The sequence below is a fragment of the Micropterus salmoides genome, unplaced genomic scaffold (assembly GCF_014851395.1).
Source record: "Micropterus salmoides isolate LMB-PRFRI ecotype aquatic unplaced genomic scaffold, ASM1485139v1 Ms_hic_scaffold_16, whole genome shotgun sequence".
Classification (NCBI taxonomy): domain Eukaryota; kingdom Metazoa; phylum Chordata; class Actinopteri; order Centrarchiformes; family Centrarchidae; genus Micropterus; species Micropterus salmoides.
In genome coordinates this window covers 11,117,610-11,135,453 of record NW_024040707.1, presented here as the reverse complement: position 1 = coordinate 11,135,453, position 17,844 = coordinate 11,117,610, and the positions used below count along the sequence as shown (strand labels likewise).

Genomic DNA, 17,844 nt, shown 5'->3' with positions numbered 1-17,844 from the left:
TCTTTTAAATACTTTAACCTCATTATTTGAAGCTTTGGCCATGTTTAATATGAACATACAACATTGTAGATAAGTCATAAAATATGGAAAAGCATATTAGGTCTCCTTTAAATGTAGTTGTGGGGAAGTTTTCAGCAGCTCTTCCCCCATGCCCACGCCTGATTAGACATGTTTGCTTTGCCTTGTGAGAGGAAGCAGTATATATACTTTAAACTCTCCAGCTAATGTTTTACAACATTTTCATCTTAAGAGCTTTGCTGTGCAGATTTTTTCTGGTAAGAGGAAAGTCCCCTGGTTGTCAGGTGAGTCATTTTACCACAGTGCAGAAAAGCTCATTTCACAGTGCTTAGAGGTCTGTCTTTGAATTATAAATCATTTGTACTGAGAAGGAAAATGTCATTCAGTCATTTTGAAATCTAATTTATAGTTGCCCCAGAACTTGTTGTCACATACTTTTTTTATTCAGGATCTGGGAACATGTTCTCCAGCTAAACTGCTTGACGGCAGACAATGACATGCGGTTACTATTCTCTCCTGAAGAATGTAAAATGCATTATCAAAATGACTATATATGAAGAGTGTGTCCTCAGGTCAAATTGCCACATTTGTACAAAAAAACTTCGCTATTAACACAGTTCAAAACTTTGCAGCTGCTACAAAATAGGATAGTGTCGGATTTCAAGTTCCTGCCGATGCAGACAAACCATTTGTGCTTACACCAGTTGAAATAATAGTTTCTAATGTGATGTCATGGCCGTCAGTTAAAAGTGCTGCTGTTGTTGCCAGCAACATTGTTTTAAAGTGGACCACGACTGACTGACTGACAGACTGATTTTCTGGATTGAAGTTTCTAATAGACACATTTTGGTGCTCACATTCTGTTTGAACATAATTGTAACTTCTTTGAAATCTTAATTTAAAAATTACTACAAATATCAATTTTCTCCTAAAATTCTATTTTAGACCATGGTAGTCAATGTAATAAAAACATTAGAAACATGATAATGCTGTGTTATCCATTCAGGCTGCTCCAAGGAAATCCATTTTGGTTAAGGATGATGGTCAAAATAGTGATGACCATTTATACAATTCACAGGGTGCAATCAAAGTTAATCATATTTTTTAAACCTTTGTAAAAAATTATGTGTTTTCATTAAAAATATGCTGCAGTGGAGGCACTACATATTTACAGCATGCACCAAATTGAAGGAACAGCGTGGGATGAATAATATGTATGAAATAACATGTTCTGTCACCGCTGCCCTCTTGCCCTCCATGAGCTTCCTCTGCACTGTGGGGATAAATAGAGAGTGGGTCCATTTCCCTCCGGGACTTATTGATATCTGAGTGGTGTTGCTGACAGATGCAATCCCAGGACTGGGTACCATTTGGCTTAAGAAAATAGCCATGCCAACAAATACTTTCAGTTGATCCATCAACTTTGAGGCCTTGAGTGTAACTACACTCCCACCCTGTTGTGTTCTCATATATACTTTTGCTGATTGTTAGCAGAGTCATCAATACAAGCTTGAGTGGATAATTTCTTGTTTCAGAGACCAAAGATTAGACCCATGCAGTTCATAACACTCAATTTAACAGCCACTCCAGAGCAGAGCACAGAACCTGTCGGGGCACTATAGTTGCTTCACTGCTCCCCTTCTTCATGTTTATTATAATAAAGGCAAGTCGTCAGTCTCAATTATTTGCCTGAGTTCCTTGTGCAAGGAATTTCTCAAAACAATACCAGTAGCCGTGCAACCGACAACACATCTACCATATATATTCAGTGTTTTCCATTAATTAACGAGACCATGGCGGCCCGCCACAGTCTAATTTGTTCCGCCATAGTTTCAAAATGAACCAAAAATATAGTAACATTTATGACATCATTGTGTTTCCGCCGCTGCTGTAAACTTGCACACGCACACACTTTGGCGTCCGACTCGAGACGATCACTTTTCTTTTGAGGTCATTACAGTAACGTTAATTAAGGGTTTGAACAGCGTTGACTGTTTCCAATGCCACTCGTTTGTGAGAACGCAATCAAGCTAGCTGCTAAATTTGGAGTGCACACGTATTACAGCCTTTATGGTAAATACAGTTAAAAGTAGCAGAGCGAGCTGACAGGCAGGGTTAGCGACTTTGCCTGACTTTGAGGATCAATGGCCACCCACCATAGTCTCACAATATCCTGTGGGGAAACACACCCCGGCTTGCTGAATGAGCTAACAGCAATTTACATGGGAAGTAATGAAGCTGTTGTTGTCACTTTGAACAAAATATTTTTACACGTTAACATCAAAATCTGCCCTTTAAAAACATTTTATACTTTACTTTAGTAAAGTTCCGTCCGTGGCTTGCAAATTCAGAATGAAAATGCGTAGCCCCCTCATTTGAATAGCAAAAAATTTAACCTGTCTCAACTAATGGATTGTTAGATTGCAAATGGAACGTCATACGGCAATGCACTTCGCCGGCAAATCAATTCAGGCATATTCCTGGTTGATAATTTTGATCGTTCCAAACTTGTGGAGTGGTATTATCCTTCCTGATATTATTATAAACTACAGTTCAGTGTTTTCATGTCTGATAAGCTTTCAAACGTATGAGCCTATTCATATAAACTAAACTGCACATCCTAGGTCATATTTCATTGTCTCACTGGTACATGAATTAACACACCCAAACCAACACATGCTGTTTTTGGTCTAAACACCCACTCTGTCCCCTTTTCCAGCTTAGCGGTCAGTTGAACGTGCAAAATGGCATGCCTTTAACACGGCTGAACACTAAATTAGCATTTCTGATTCTGAATTTATCACCAGTTTACAAAAGATACTGCCACCAGAAATCAGTTATTAATAAATTATTGATTTGTTATCGATAACATATTTTAGAATAATACCCTAAGATTAGGGAACATTTGAAAGACAACGCAGTGACAATTAGAAATAGTTTGTGGCACATTGAGAAAACAGTCGAGTAAAACAAACATAATCACATGATTATTGATGAACACAATCATGTAAATAATAGAACATAATCTTGTTTGAGATGTTTTTTCTAATGGAAATGGTGTTATACTTATTTTACAGAAAACATATACAGTAGAAAGATGCATCACAGTATAATCCAATCTAATTTCACACATCATCATGCAGATGTTTTTCTAATTAAAATCAGAGCATCTCCCCATGAGTACATTTGAAAGTCATTATAAACGACTACAAGCTAGAAAATTGCTTTCTTACATTTTGTTTTGCTAATGTTTCTTCTACCTAGTTAGAAAAATAATGAAGGCTGGTATGTTTTCTGCACTTGTTACTGGTTTCTTTAAATGATAGAAGAAAACTCACTCAGAGGACACCAATATCAGCCAAAAATATAGCGGTACATTGCTAGTTTGTTATTCTCAAACCATATTGTAGGGTGCCATTTTGTAGATTGATTAATTTGTGTTGTAACACTGACATGGCTATTCAGAATAATTATCTATATTTTTATTTATGGAAAGCAGTGGCACAGTATGCTTGCCTGTAGTAGTCATCAGAAAGTCCTATTGTGAAATCGTCATCCACTGCCAGTTGAATCACCAGCTTCATGTTAATTATAATTAATGCAGTTTTGTGTTTATGCTACAGATTTGCAATACATTTACACTATCCACTTATGAAAGTGTATTTTTTAGTAAACAGTTACTACACAGTGCTGCATAAAAATTATACCCTACGTTTCAGTGTTTTTAAAGACACTGTACAAAGACGAGAATGTTGACTTTAGATCGCTAACAAATTGATAAATTAATTACCTTTCCATATATTTACAGTACGAATTCTGTGAAGTTGTTTTGGCGGACAATGTGAAACTGAGTCAAGACTTCTTTCGGGATGTGTGCAATACTTATTTGGAGTAAACAATACTTAAAATATTTACAAGTAATTTGTAAAATGCACAAATTACTCAAAACATAATTAAAGGAATAACAGTGGAAAATGAATAAGCTGTATTCCCCAAGGTGGGGAAGAAACTGGGAATCATTATTTTATGTTTAAGGCAACATCAGGCTTGATAAAGGGTGAAATACATCTTAATTACTGACCCCTTGTTATTAGCTCCCTCCAGGCTACGTTAGCTCTCCTAGCAAAATGTTCGGGTCTACGGGCACAAACGTAGAACGCGTGCAATTGTATTGAATAGATTGCCCCGCCTTGTCATGATATCCAATCCAGCTATTTAACTCAGTATCGTGCAGACATCCGATATCATATCCATATCCTTATATTACACGATTCCTCTAATATTTTAATTCCTGGCTATTTATGAATGGAGAGGCCAAACACACATTTCAATATAATGCAGACCAATTCAACACCACCACAATGTGCAGCCTCAAAATGCAGAATAGATTAAAAACAAACTCATGAACATTTTCAATCACAAATGCAATGTTATTTCATTTCATTACTTATTACTGGTCTTTCTATTTGCAGGGTTTTTCCTGCATAGAGAAATGTTTGGTGCCGCCCCAAAGAGGTTTTAGGGAATGCCAAAGGAAAATCATCAGAATTGGGGGGAAAAAAACAACCTTTCAAAGGTTGTTATCAAACAACTGGTGAGCAAGCAGAACAGCAGTGTGTTTATATATATTTAGCTGATGCTTTTATCCAAAGCAAATTACAATTGCTGTACATGTCAGAGGTCGCACGCCTCTGGAGCAACTAGGGGTTAAGTGTCTTGCTCAGGGACAGACACAATGGTGGATGTGTCACAGTGGGGAGTTGAACCCGGGTCTCTCACACCAAAGGCATGTGTCTTATCCACTGCTCCATCACCACCAATACAATGCCTTGTCTTCCAGCAGTCACCTGTCCTCTCATCCACAACCGCTGTGTTTTACACATGCAGCAGGCTCTGGATTTATAAACCAGCTGCTGCGTTGGTTTAACCACGCCTGAACGCTCCAATACGAAGCTCGCGCTAATGACTTCCTGTTAATTCTCACGATATAAAAGCCATTTGTGCTTGAAGTGTCTCGGTATTTACCAGTTCTGTCACTTTTACATTTACTCTTTGGTGTACCAGCACCAAAGGAGGCGGGACATTAAAAAAGGTTGAGGCACTACAGCAATATTTAGAAATGTTTAACGAGTTGTTCTGTATGCACAGTTTTTATTACTGACAAGTTAATTTGCATAAACAAACGGGAGACTAACCACCATATAGAGCATTTTTCTTGCACAATAATTTAGTGACTGAAAACAACCCACAAAAATTAAACTGCTTTGTCCAACTGGAATAAATAGTAGCCTGTACTATGATCTGAAATTATAATGAATACACAAACATTAGCGCTAATCAAACCTTAAGCACAGTGGTGTAGGCTAATATCAGAAAATAGTTTTATTTGTGAAACAGTTAAATCACAACTAATAAACTATCTGTAGGCAGATTATCCAAATAAAGTGTAACCTGTATACATAGTATTATACTAACATTATACAAGAAAATGCATAGATTTCGGGTCATAAGGTAATTCATTGCCTTTACTGAACGCGTTCCGATCAAGTTTACTGTCGTGCGAAGTCACCCCCAAAGGCCCATTCTGAGCCAGGAAAAACCCTGTATTTAGTCTCTCAGTATTTACATTGTTGTGAACAAACAGTGAGGATTTGTGCATTTTATATCGAATAATTTGGAGACTCAAAATTCCTACTCTCTCTCTCTCTGAGAGAAGGGGGGGGGGGGGGTGAGATATCAACTCTCAGCAGAGACCCCAATGGAAGAGGTGAAAGGTTTGCTTTCCCTAAGTGCTGTTTCTGTGCAGTTCGATCATAAAACTTAAGGCTCGGTGCCTGACTGTTAAAATGACAAAGAAACACTAACCAGAGATTACAAACAGCCTATCAGAACTCTTTTGGAAAGAGGAAACCCTAAACTGCCCCCCACACACGTAACCATGGCAACTGACCTCCCCTCTTTGTTTTACTACCTCACATCTAAGGATATTCTCCTCTTCACGCCCAGGAATGAGAAACTCCAGGACACCAGAAGACACTGCCCTGAACTCTTTGTGTAAACAAGGAGTACCGTCTCCTCAAAACTCAAAGCATTACCTTATTTAATTAAATAATCTTTAAGTTACTTAACTAGGTCTACCCACTCCATTTGAATAGTTATGTTACCATGTTGTTGTTGATATTGTTGCTGAAAAGAATCTAAATAAGTTAATTTTGCAGTGTTTTAATTTCCAGCAAGGTCACCTGACATTGCCTAATTTTATATTGTAACCAATGCTTTGTTCCCAACACTTTCTGACATTTCATTTAGAAAGGATATGATAAATAAATATCATCCTATGCTACTCGAGCAATTTTCCAGCTCGAATTTAATGTTAAATAACTAAATTCCCCAGCTCCTGAGCAAAGATTGTTTTAGGATTAATCAAAGACAATTGTTTTCCTTTTATCAAATGCTTAAAACTAAGAACGGTATACCCGTTTGACAATTAAGGTTTGATTGTGGGAAGATATTTGATTACAATACGTGCAACAGATTTTTGAATAGACATATTAAAAGTTTAAAGAAAAGACAGTTTCTCAGGAAACCGGAAACAAGCCCTCAGGGGAATAAAGGACTGCCCTCTGGGAACCACGCACCAACAAACAAAAACAGTGACACACGCTCGCTCGCTCTCTTGTTCTGCTTGTTCTCTTGCCCTCTTGAACTGCGCTTCGGCACGCGCCCAGCGTGCTCCCTCTCTCGGCAACACCCTAGGAAGTTCGACCCGGTGCAGCGAAGACTCTTTGTTCGTTCAAGCCACACACGCGAAGCGCCGCGACCCCGGCTTTTTCCTTTGTTTCCAGCAACTTCTTTTCTTTTCTTTTCTTTGTTAAAAGTTATCAGACCGTTAAGTTACACTAGTTTAATTCAAGAACGACCAAGTTCTTTTTAAGCTTTATTCGTTGAGCTAACTTACACTGCTCCCACCAACAGCGGACCCAGCCACGTGGGCCCGCCAGAAGTAACCCAAAGGACATCCAAAAAACAGCCTAATTGCCAGACCGAGGACGGTCAACACTGGAGTGTGTTTCTTCATTCAGACACGGAGAACCCCCGGAAAATTCCCTAGCAGAAAGCCAGGAATCGGGCAGCTAGCGTGGGGACCCGTGCAACAGGCCAAGGCAGGCCGACGACCCACAGTAAGGCATTCTGTGATCAGTGATGTCCAATAGTCTGTTAGTCCATTATCTTTAGTCCTTAAAAATCCTAGACAAATTTAACCGAGTTAGTATCGTCTAACTGCTTTCATTAGTTCTCTTCCACCGTGTGAATCAAATTCTCCCCACAATAGACCTCCACATCCTCATTGTTTAGCCACTGTTTATTTCTTTGATGTATATTTAACCGCATTTTTATGTCACCTTAGTTAGTTAATAAATTTCACCGTAATCAAAGGAACTGTGTGTGTGTATTACCTACCTCCAAGTCCCTGCCACGAGAATTTACCCCTTCGATATGAGACTGACTGATTGATTTAGGATAATTGAGCAATTATTAACTGATCACTAGTGAATAACTGTATAATTATTAAAACGCTACCCAGAGGTCCGGAGACTCCGGTGAATTAAATCTCCGATGGTGCTCCGCGAAACGAGAGCTTTATGAATGAATATTCTCTGGATATTAAAATTCAAAATAATTTTGTATTAATTCTCAGTTTATTAAAAACACAAGTAGACATGCTACAACATTAGCAGCGCAAAGGCAGGCAGAGTGTATGTGTTTGTGTGATGGCTCAGTGATATCTGACAGGAGAAACTTGACTCTCACCAGCCTGGCATTAAACCATGGTTCAGCCTCATATTCTCAGCATTACATAATGGTGAACGTAGGGCTCATCACATGATCAAGCCCGAAGCTGGTCACTGACTTTAATGTGTAGACTCAGCAAGTCCTTTAATAGTTGTCCAGGCTGTGCAGTAAAGGCACTCAGACACGTCCCTATCTTTTAAATGAAGATACACTGTATTCACACACATATACAGTACAACATTACACACAGTCGCTATGGCAAGACTTATCTGATCAAATGTTGTAGAAAATTGCACACATGCGTGGCATAATAAAGACAAATTACAATGATTCATAGGTGGAATTGGGGCCATTCATCTTTTCCCATCTAATATGAAAGCCCTTCATGTGGTTCAAATTAATCATTATCTACCAGACCTTACACACAACATGTTTGTTCATTTGTGTTATTCTCCCCATGTTACAGACAGGAGCAGGTCAGTTACTGTCTGTAAATTCATCTGAGCAATCCTTATAATATTACAGGAAAAAAAAATGAAATTTGGTAGTTTGGAGTATCTTTGTGGCTCAGCCGTCTATAATTATTATAGGGTATTATACTGTAATTGATCCCTCGGGGAGAAATTCATTTCTTTTTATCCCCTTAGCCCTGTACAGTGAGGTGAGAGCACAGCGTCAGCGACAGAACAGTGCCTCAGGGACTGTGGGGGATTTAGTGTCTTGCTCGGGGACGCTTTAGCAGGGTGGTTACTGGAACAGGGGACTGAGAACCTGGGCCTTTTCTGTTCAGGGTCAGTTTCTCTAATGACTTCAACCCACTCTTTCACTCCCACTCGCTCGCAGGTGTATTTCAGATAAGAGGGGAAACACGCAATGTACCATTAATAAAACACAAAACACTTCCTGGGGTTCTTCTAGGGTAACATTTTGTTACCAGCGATTGTCAGGATTTTACCTGTACTGTTGTTTTTCTAGCCTAAAATCAATCCCATCCATCCATTTTCTCTCCCTCCCAGGGGCCTGAGCGTGTCCCAGCATGCATTGGATTAAAACATAGGACAGGCTGCCAGTTTATCGCAGGGCTCTGATCAACTGATATGCATAAATCATTTGGTATACAGTTTCCTAAATCAGAGGGGTATATTATTTATCTCCCTATTTAGTGCTAGCCACATCACCTTGTTTTTGTTCCCGCCATTTTGTATAACTTTGATCTCATCTGAACATTAGACTACTGGTCAGCCGGACAGTATATGCGGGAATATCAATGGATTGATGGAACAACAGTGCCGTTCAAAGCAGATGGGAATCAAAGCTCTGTGCAGCTCAAACAGGCTTTCTAATTAACAATTGATTGTGTCTGTTGGCTAATAAATCCTTTGCTGCCATGCAAAAGCACTAGCAGCTAGGGTGTTGATGTTTTTATTCATCATTGAAGAAGGTGACAATGAATTGTGGACAATCAGTACTGTAGAGGCAACATTAATTTAGTTTTAGTCCTTTCGTTGCTAGTTGCGTTCTCCAGCTGTAAATGAAGCTTGCTTGTGTAGGTATATCGACTAAGAGCATCCCAATAAACAGACTATTTATATACCTGCACCTTCACCACATCACCCACCTGGGTGTATTTTGTGTTGCTTCTGCACTACTGTTCACCAAGTGCAGAAGCTGTGTTGCAATCAGCAACATCGCCAGGAAATAATGTTTATGGCATGTCTGTCTCACGGATGTCAAATGAGAAGGAATATTAGTGTTCTGAGCTATTAGGAGAGCAGAGACTGGGGCTGACAATGGAAGACACGAGAGTCTCGCAGTCTCCTCAGCAACGGATATTTTTAGAGGTGGTTTTCAAGACATGGCTCAGATCTTAAGAGCGGTAGAGGATGAGGGGTGGGAGAGAAATACACTGCTTAGGAAGTTTTCAGCAGTATCTGCAGAATAAAGGCTGCTTCACTTTATCAGTAGATTTGACTTTCCACTTATACTTGTGTACAGATTGTTTTTGCAATAGGTCAGTGGGAAAATTAGCTAAACCGGAAAATAATTAATGTTTTGATTTATTTTTCCCTTTGTGAGACCTAAAGCAAGTTTGGTTTTACACAAGCCACTGATTGATAATCTGCAGAGATTACATTCAAGTAATTCTGATGTATAACTATAATTAATCAACAGATGATCCTGTATGACTCTGGAGACACGAACAATAAGGTAAATGCTGGGGGGTTCAGGGCTGCTACACATTTGTAATGAATTGTTTTATAATTGTCTTTCTCTGTGTTCTCGTGTTTTCATCAACATTAGGTGGGAGATGGTGGTCTGGCTCAGTTTAAGGGAAGTCTGATGAGAAGCGGTGTGTAGACAGGAGGAGGGGGAGTCTTTAAGTTTATCTCCGTAATTACATCCTGTGCAAAGTGTTTTATTGAAAATCTGATTCCTCTAAAGAGATGTGTTTCATTAACAAAAAAGTAATATAAAATATGTAATGAGCAAGACCTATAATTAACAAGATCAATTAAAAGCCACTTCGGTTGTATGAAAAGCTTGCTTTGGAACAGCCTGATATAGCGGAATCAATGTATGATTTTTCATTATCCAAACATAAAATAAAAAATATTGTATACATTAGGTTTGTATGTTTGTTGTATGTACTGTACAGTATATATCTGGATGATGTGTTGTAGTGAACGATGTTAGGAATAAAGGAGGCTCGCGGTCTCCGAGGATTAATTGCAGAACAGAAAAACAGATATGCATACTTGGAGCAGGTAGGGATTGAGGGTCCTGCTTACTAGCTGCTCCCTGTCATGGAGTTTGAATTGGGGTCCTCGAGTCAAGGGACCATGTCTTAGACCATCAAGTACATGGAGAGGAATGGATAGACAGATGCATGGATGAATGGATAGTGTTAGCAATAAAACAAATTGCCGTGTCTACCGTACAACTAACAGAGTTACAACAGTTCAGTGTGCCTCAAATCCCACAGGCCGGGATCTTACCCTCCCCCGGTCCTCCTGGTATTCTCTCCGGAGGTTAAGCAATGGTGCAGCCTGCTGCCGGGGATGTGAGAAGAGAAGAAAAGGAAGGGATGAGTGCTCTGCTTCCAAACAGCAGATGTTGGGGGAATGGGGGACTGAAGTAGCAGTGAGGCAAACACATAGAATGTAATGATTGATGGAGTCTCTGAAAGCAGAGAGCTGCTGCTATGCCACTGCTAAATTTCCCAGGTGTCTGTCTAGGTAGTTTAAGTGTAATGGCACAGAGAGGTAGACAGATAAACCTCTGCTTCAGTTTAAACAAAGCCTCAACAATAAGGAGCACGTAAATTGGAGATAGGTCCACAAATGTTGTGAACTTTGAAATGTTTCTTGCATACTTTCATATATTTAGTTTAACTTGTTGTTCAGTAAAACACCTGCGTCCAGACGCATAAAACTCTGTTAGTTCACAACTTATTTCCTCTCCTAAGGTTCGCCCTAAATGGACATAGACGTGTCTTTAATCCACAATTTGCATATCAATTATTCTGTACACCTATTAGCAAAGAAGTAGCAAAATTTCACAGATTGTGTTGTACGTGTGGTTCTCCAACAAGACCACAGCAGCTGTCATTGCTCGTGACGACTGTTTGGCCCTAGCTATTTATAGCACACGTATCATTCATTTGTCAAATGTACCTCTAACAGAGATATTTCACTCACCATGATTATCATTAAGTGTCAGGGATGCAATCAATGATTTTGTTTACTCTCATATCGAAACATACTTCACAAAGTGCTTTACAATGAAGGAGAAAATGAGAACATCATGCACACAGAAATGAAATGATGCCTCAAATGTTTATATATATATGTGTGTGATTAAATCAAGCACATAAGGGTAATGAATCAAAATAAAACTTTGATTTTACAGATCACTGTGAAGACAGAAAAAACAACAACAACAACAACCAAACAATGTTTTATTATTAGATTCTGTCTTTTCACTTCACTTTCTCCACTCCACCTTATCACATCACCCTCAGGCCACTCTAAAAGAAAATGTGTACGACTGGTCTGGAGTATGTGTGAGGTGGTTTTTGTTCATATGTATGGTTTATGGGTCTGGCCACAGTTTGTAGTATAATATCTGTGTTGGAACGTTTGTAATTTCAGACTCTTGAATGGTGCAGTCTTTGTTAAATGTGATATTCAGGTTTGGTTTTGGAAGTGGAAAAAATAAGTAAATTAGGGAATTGATGAGTCTGAGTGCCTGAGTGCAAAAGCATCTCCCAACAGCAGACATGTGCCAGTACACAGAAAGGCAGGAGTCTATTCCATTATCCATTAACTAGCCAAGTGAATGTATAAGCCAGAATTGTGGTGTTCTAGCTGTGACATGCATGACCACAGGAATCCAAACAGTATACACGCAGTCTTTCTAAAAAAATAAATTAAAAAAAAGGGAAAAAAGCCCTAGTGGAATTGCAAAGCCACGGGTTTGAAGAAAAAGGAAACATCATTAAATTCATCCACAGCGTACAATCAGAACAACAGTGCAGGCCACTGACTGAAGCCCCACACTGACTTAAGTGGAAGTGACTTTTTGTACCCATGAGCAGAGCAGCCCAGCATCACTGTTAATTTAATAGCATTTCCTATTGTTTACTCATATTTCCAGTTTCCCAACCTATTATTATCTGAGCTGGGGCCTGGCTTTGTTTTTACTGTGTGAGTCTGGCTGCCGTGAACTTAACTAAAGTGTATTGTTCCTGCATTGATTGTTCATCGGGCTGGCTTTGTACTGTGTTACGAAAGGGAAGTTCATTAGCATGCACATACTCTCTGTGGCATTTTGGCAAGGTGACAAAAGAGTTATCCTGAAATTTTGCATTGGGAATTAAAAGGCCTTAGCTTGTTGGTAACCAAGGGACATCCCCTGCTGCCTTTAGATTTGTGTTCAATACATACATACATAGCATTGCTAAGAGGGTGAGGACTCTCTTTAAACTGATCTGTGGTGTAGCTATTGTGCTGGCCAGAGCCTAATAAGCAAAATAAATCAATAATACTGGACAATACTATAGGTTTTACCAGCATGCAATTTTGACTGATTTAATTGGAAATTTCAGTAATGCATTTAATGGTTCAGTCTTTCTTCAGGCAAGAACAAGACTTTTTTGATTTTAGAATATAGTAAACAGTTGCTTTTAAGTTGAACAAATTTAAACAACCAATGTAATAAGAAAAATGACAAATGGAACCAGTTTTCAATTACAAAATTTATGTACTTCCAAATGTTGCCCAATTCCCATGGTTTCACTGGCAAGACCATAAACTGAATTGATGGGCCTCCATGTCTCAAAATTGCCCCTTGTGGTTCTAGGAAAGATTTTTTTTAATAACTTCTCTCATGCTGTAAAATATGGCACCTGCACACCTTTAATAGTGCATCTATCATAAAAAAAGTCCATAGGATTGAACAAGATAAGTTAAAAGAAAGTTTTTTTGGGGTGACCAAGAGTTTGCAAAAGACACACCTGAAATTGTAGCATTAATATGTACTTGATGTGAAATGTCTTGTAGTGAGTTATTTTCAGACATTTAACAGGAGAAAATGCATCTTTTTTTCTCAAACCTGTTCAATTTCAAAACTTTTGTCTTCCATTTAGGTGGTCTGTGCATTTCCCAGTCTGTGAAAATACCACGTGAACCACGATCTGGAGAGTTTGACAAGATCATTCGCAGGCTGAGTGAAAACCCTAATGCCCGAGTAGTGATTATCTTTGCCAATGAGGACGACATCAGGTGAGTGCGGTGGAATCCTGATTGCTGTCAGTTAATATAACTTTTAACCTCACTTATATTAACCACTTTTAACTGCTTTTCTTTATAACATTCACCTGACAATTGTTTTCCTTAAATGAAAATATACTGAGTTTTGATAATTAGTTGAAATAAAGCTGTTTAAGAGTTTTCAAAATCTGCTAACATATGCAGTCTTAAATGTTGTTTAGTAATGTCTTTACCTGAGGCTGCCTTTTACAACTGGCGTTAACATGTCACAAATGTCTCCTGTGTGTGTAAGGAAATCAAATTGCATTTTCCCTGTAAAATACAGTCTGCAACCCAAATGTTAATATCTAGAATGAGTTATACAAATCTGATTATATTTGGGTGTATTTACATTTTCTTAAGCCTTCTCACTGAAGTTGTCGTCACAGGTATACTACAGGCAAGTGAAATTGAAACACTAAAAAACCTAACAATGCTGTGATCTAATGCAACCTAACAGCACTGCAAATAACTACTACCCACAGATGCAAATTAATTCAGTACATTAACTAAGTACATTCAAGTACTGTAGTTGTACTGTAATCAAGTATAATCTTGAGGTGCTTGCTCTTTACTTGAGGATTTCCATTCTATGCTACAGTACTTTGGACTTTTCCAAGTCCAAAGTTGACTTTTCCAAAGTCCAAAGTACTCCATTACATTTCAGAGGGATATACTGCACTTTTTACTCCACTACATTTATTTCATTGTATTCATCTAAGTCTTAAGTTACAGTTACATCCAAGAGTATAAAGTATGAGAGTGACGGGCCCGTTCGGCATCTGAGGGTCTCTGAGTCTGAGGGTTTCTCCTCCCACAGTATCAACTTTAGTTTACATACAAAACCAAGTGTCTAAAAATGGTGGTTCAATTTTGCTCATAATGATTCTATGCTTTACTTAAAGAGGTGGTATTATGCTCATTTTCAGGTTCAAAATCTTATTTAGGGGTTGTACCAGAATAGGTTTAAATTTCAAAAAACACAATATTTTTCCTCAATATTTGTCATACTGGACATTGCTGCAGCTCCTCTTTTCACCCTGTGTGTTGAAGGCTTCGTTTTGGCTATGGAGTGATACATCTTGCTTCTACATGATCTTTGTTGGGAGCTGCACATGTGCAGTTCCTAGTTAAGGACTACTAGCCAATCAGAAGCAGAGAAGGGCGGGTCAGTGAGAAGCTGGTCAACATTCGGCTTCGATTCAGCTGTATGCCTTTACCATCTTAGTAACATAGACTAGAGCCAGAGTTTTAGTTTGGTGAGTTACTAATCTATAACAAAAGTATCTTTCATCCATAAAGTTTAAACTGAGCTCTGTCTCTACATCCCAGTAACAACTTTCTGACCATTGACTGCCTGGAGGGTAGCTAGTGTTTCAAAGGGAGAGGACAGGTGTGCTGCAGCTCAGTGTTTTCCACCGGTGTTTGAGGGCGTGTCAAGACTAGCGCTTGGCGAGCGTTATATTCCCTTTCATCCCTGTGATCCACAGGGATGAAAGGGAATAATGGCTGGACTACAAACGAGCTGTTTCAGAGCAGTTCAGAGCAGTGTTTGCTGTGGGAGATGGGAACTCCCTTTTAGGGCTGAACAATTAATTGCATTTGCGATATTATCGCAATGTGATAAAACAACATTTTCTAATCGCAAAGGCTGCAATTATACTCTAGTCACATGACACCCAAGAGTAAAGCAGTCTGCAGACGAAGCATCAACTTTGCACGTTACGCTGTACCTTGACTTCTTGTTGTACAATGGCCTTAAGCTTGACAGAAGTTGACACTACAGAATCCTAAGTGTCACAAAGGGAATGAAAGTAGCACCCACCACCCGCGAGTAACATGGTGGTGGTGGTGGGTGAAATTGTCGGGCCATCCGCCACTTTGACAGACAGGAAAAATGCACAACAGAAAGACCATGTAGTAAGATAAGCATATTGTGGCGATCAACACCTGCATCTCACACACAGCCACCAGTCAACTCAGGAAATATCTGTGAAACGGTATTTCAAACCAAACACACAAGTCCAAAAGAGGCCCAGTCTGTCCCGAGTTACTGCCAGTGCGCTGCTTACCAGCATCGGAGGCACAGGGGTAGGGGAATTCCGGTGTTGTTTTGTTTGCTTACTGAGATAGATGGACTCCTAGGAAATCTGAACTCAGATAAGGACTCATTAATTGGTCGTTGAAATGTGGGTTTTGCTTTGAGCTCTTCATAACACAGGCCTGTGTTGGCCGCACTATACACTGATTTACTGCTTTTGAATAATACACAAGGTAAAGAAGTAAAAAATTAATCACATATTAAATAGCAATCACAATATTGGTTCAAAAAAATTGCAATTAGATTATTTTTCAAACTCGTTCAGTAATACTACCTTTGGGCTGGACTTTGGGCTTTTTCACTTTGCAAACCTATTAAATGCACAAAAAAGATATATAACTCAATAAAGGAGAGGGAAAAAGTTTTTTAAAATTTTTTTACATAAACAACATACATATACAACTGTTATTTTTTGTTCGTATAGTGTCAGAGGTGTTATGCACTCCATAGTGGCCATATTTTGTCATGGCGTTACTGTTGCATTGAGATGCATTATATTATATATATGTTTATGATATTTTGTCCACGCTCCTGTGTCATTTCTATTCAGCTAATAGCTTTGTCCTAATTGCCATCTAGTCTGTTTTGTCAGTCACTGTCTATTTTGACCCCATTATACAAAGACACAGTAAACAGTGTCCCTGCTTTCCTTGTGGGGACACGAATGTATCAATTAAAATCCCTTAATATGACAGATAGTCTCCATTATGAATTAATTAATTAGTTGTAGGCTGAATCAACACATGCAGCACTGTTGTAGCTTTGTAAGGGAAAATGTTTCCCAGCAACCAGTTAGTAGGCCAGTGTATTCCTAGTGGAAGTGGGCAGTGATTTGGGATGGCCTCTTGATGATGACCAGGGCAGAAGTCCCAGTGTTCATTGACTTAATCCGGTCCTGATAATGGGTAATAGTCTGGATATATAGTAATTGCAGAAAGCCAGGGGGATTTCAGCACTGCATGCCTGCTCTATCCTTGAACCCAGTAAGTGCGAGCTGGCAGCAGCTTAATAAGAAGCCAAAATTGTCTACATAGAAAGTATAAGAGTGTTTTGATGGCGCCCTATTACATGATACCTCACCAATCATATAAATATATTGCCTCGTCTCAGAGTTATAAAGAATAAGATAAATGTTGTGGGTTAGCCTTTTCATAATCTATCCAGGTAGGTAGGGTTGTCCTTGACTGTGTTTGCTCTGAGGGAAAACAATATGGTTTCACTACATTTACTTACATTTGAGCACAAACCCTGAAACTACATTTAATTAAATCATCTTGTTTTGTGCTTTTCAGTTATGTGAGCATTTAATTCCTCCACCTGATTATTTTACAATGACGATTACAATTACATTAAGATTTTAGATTTTTTTTTACCTATTTACCCCTTTAAATTTGTAACAGTTAGGTTAAGCCATGTACAATGTAAAAGTTTGTTACGGTTATAGTAAGGCTTTCTTGAGATGTAACATTATCACAATTATATTCACAGTCAAGAACTTAATCTGATATAGGAACTTAACCTGGGCTCTCAAAGTTTAAGGGAAATGTATATGCTTGTCCATGACCCTGACATACCACCTTTACTTCACACTCCCACTGTTATTTTCAGACTTTTCAGCCTGTCTAGTCATGTCTCCGTTATATAATCTCCCGACGGTGAGAAAATCTATTTCTCTCATTTTTCCAACATGGGCTCATAATTGCATCTTAAGTCATGCTCATTTCACTAAATTTCTGGAGACCAGACTCAAAGAAAAATCATTACCATTTAAACATAAATCCTTGGGGTCACAAAACTAAGGTAAAGAGAGAGTTTGCTGGATGACTCACTGTTCACCCACATGTTTTGCAAAAAAATGGTATTAATTCTTTTACAAGGTTATACGGTTCTTCTTTATTTAACAACAAAGTATTTTATTTGCCATGTACAGTAAAAAGGCTGATGTTGTCTACAATACAGTATAATGCTTAATATAAATTTTTTGTTCTAGCATCTTTGGGGAGATATGAGGGTCAGTAATGCTTCACATGCCAGGTGGCTGTGTTTAAATTTTATGTTGCTGTGCTCAAGCTTTGTTGACGCAAATCTGCTGCTACAGCAGAGCTTGCTGGCAGTTTTTTA

General features: G+C 38.7%; 1 protein-coding gene across 1 annotated transcript in view; it reads left to right on the top strand.

Moving 5' to 3' along the window:
• Positions 1-17,844, top strand: part of LOC119906262 (metabotropic glutamate receptor 4-like) — a 199,466-nt gene that overhangs the window by 145,524 nt on the left and 36,098 nt on the right. Inside the window, exon 4 of the mRNA XM_038723829.1 lies at positions 13,460-13,595. Within this exon, the coding sequence (XP_038579757.1) occupies positions 13,460-13,595 (136 nt within the window). The remainder of the gene's footprint in view (positions 1-13,459; positions 13,596-17,844) is intronic.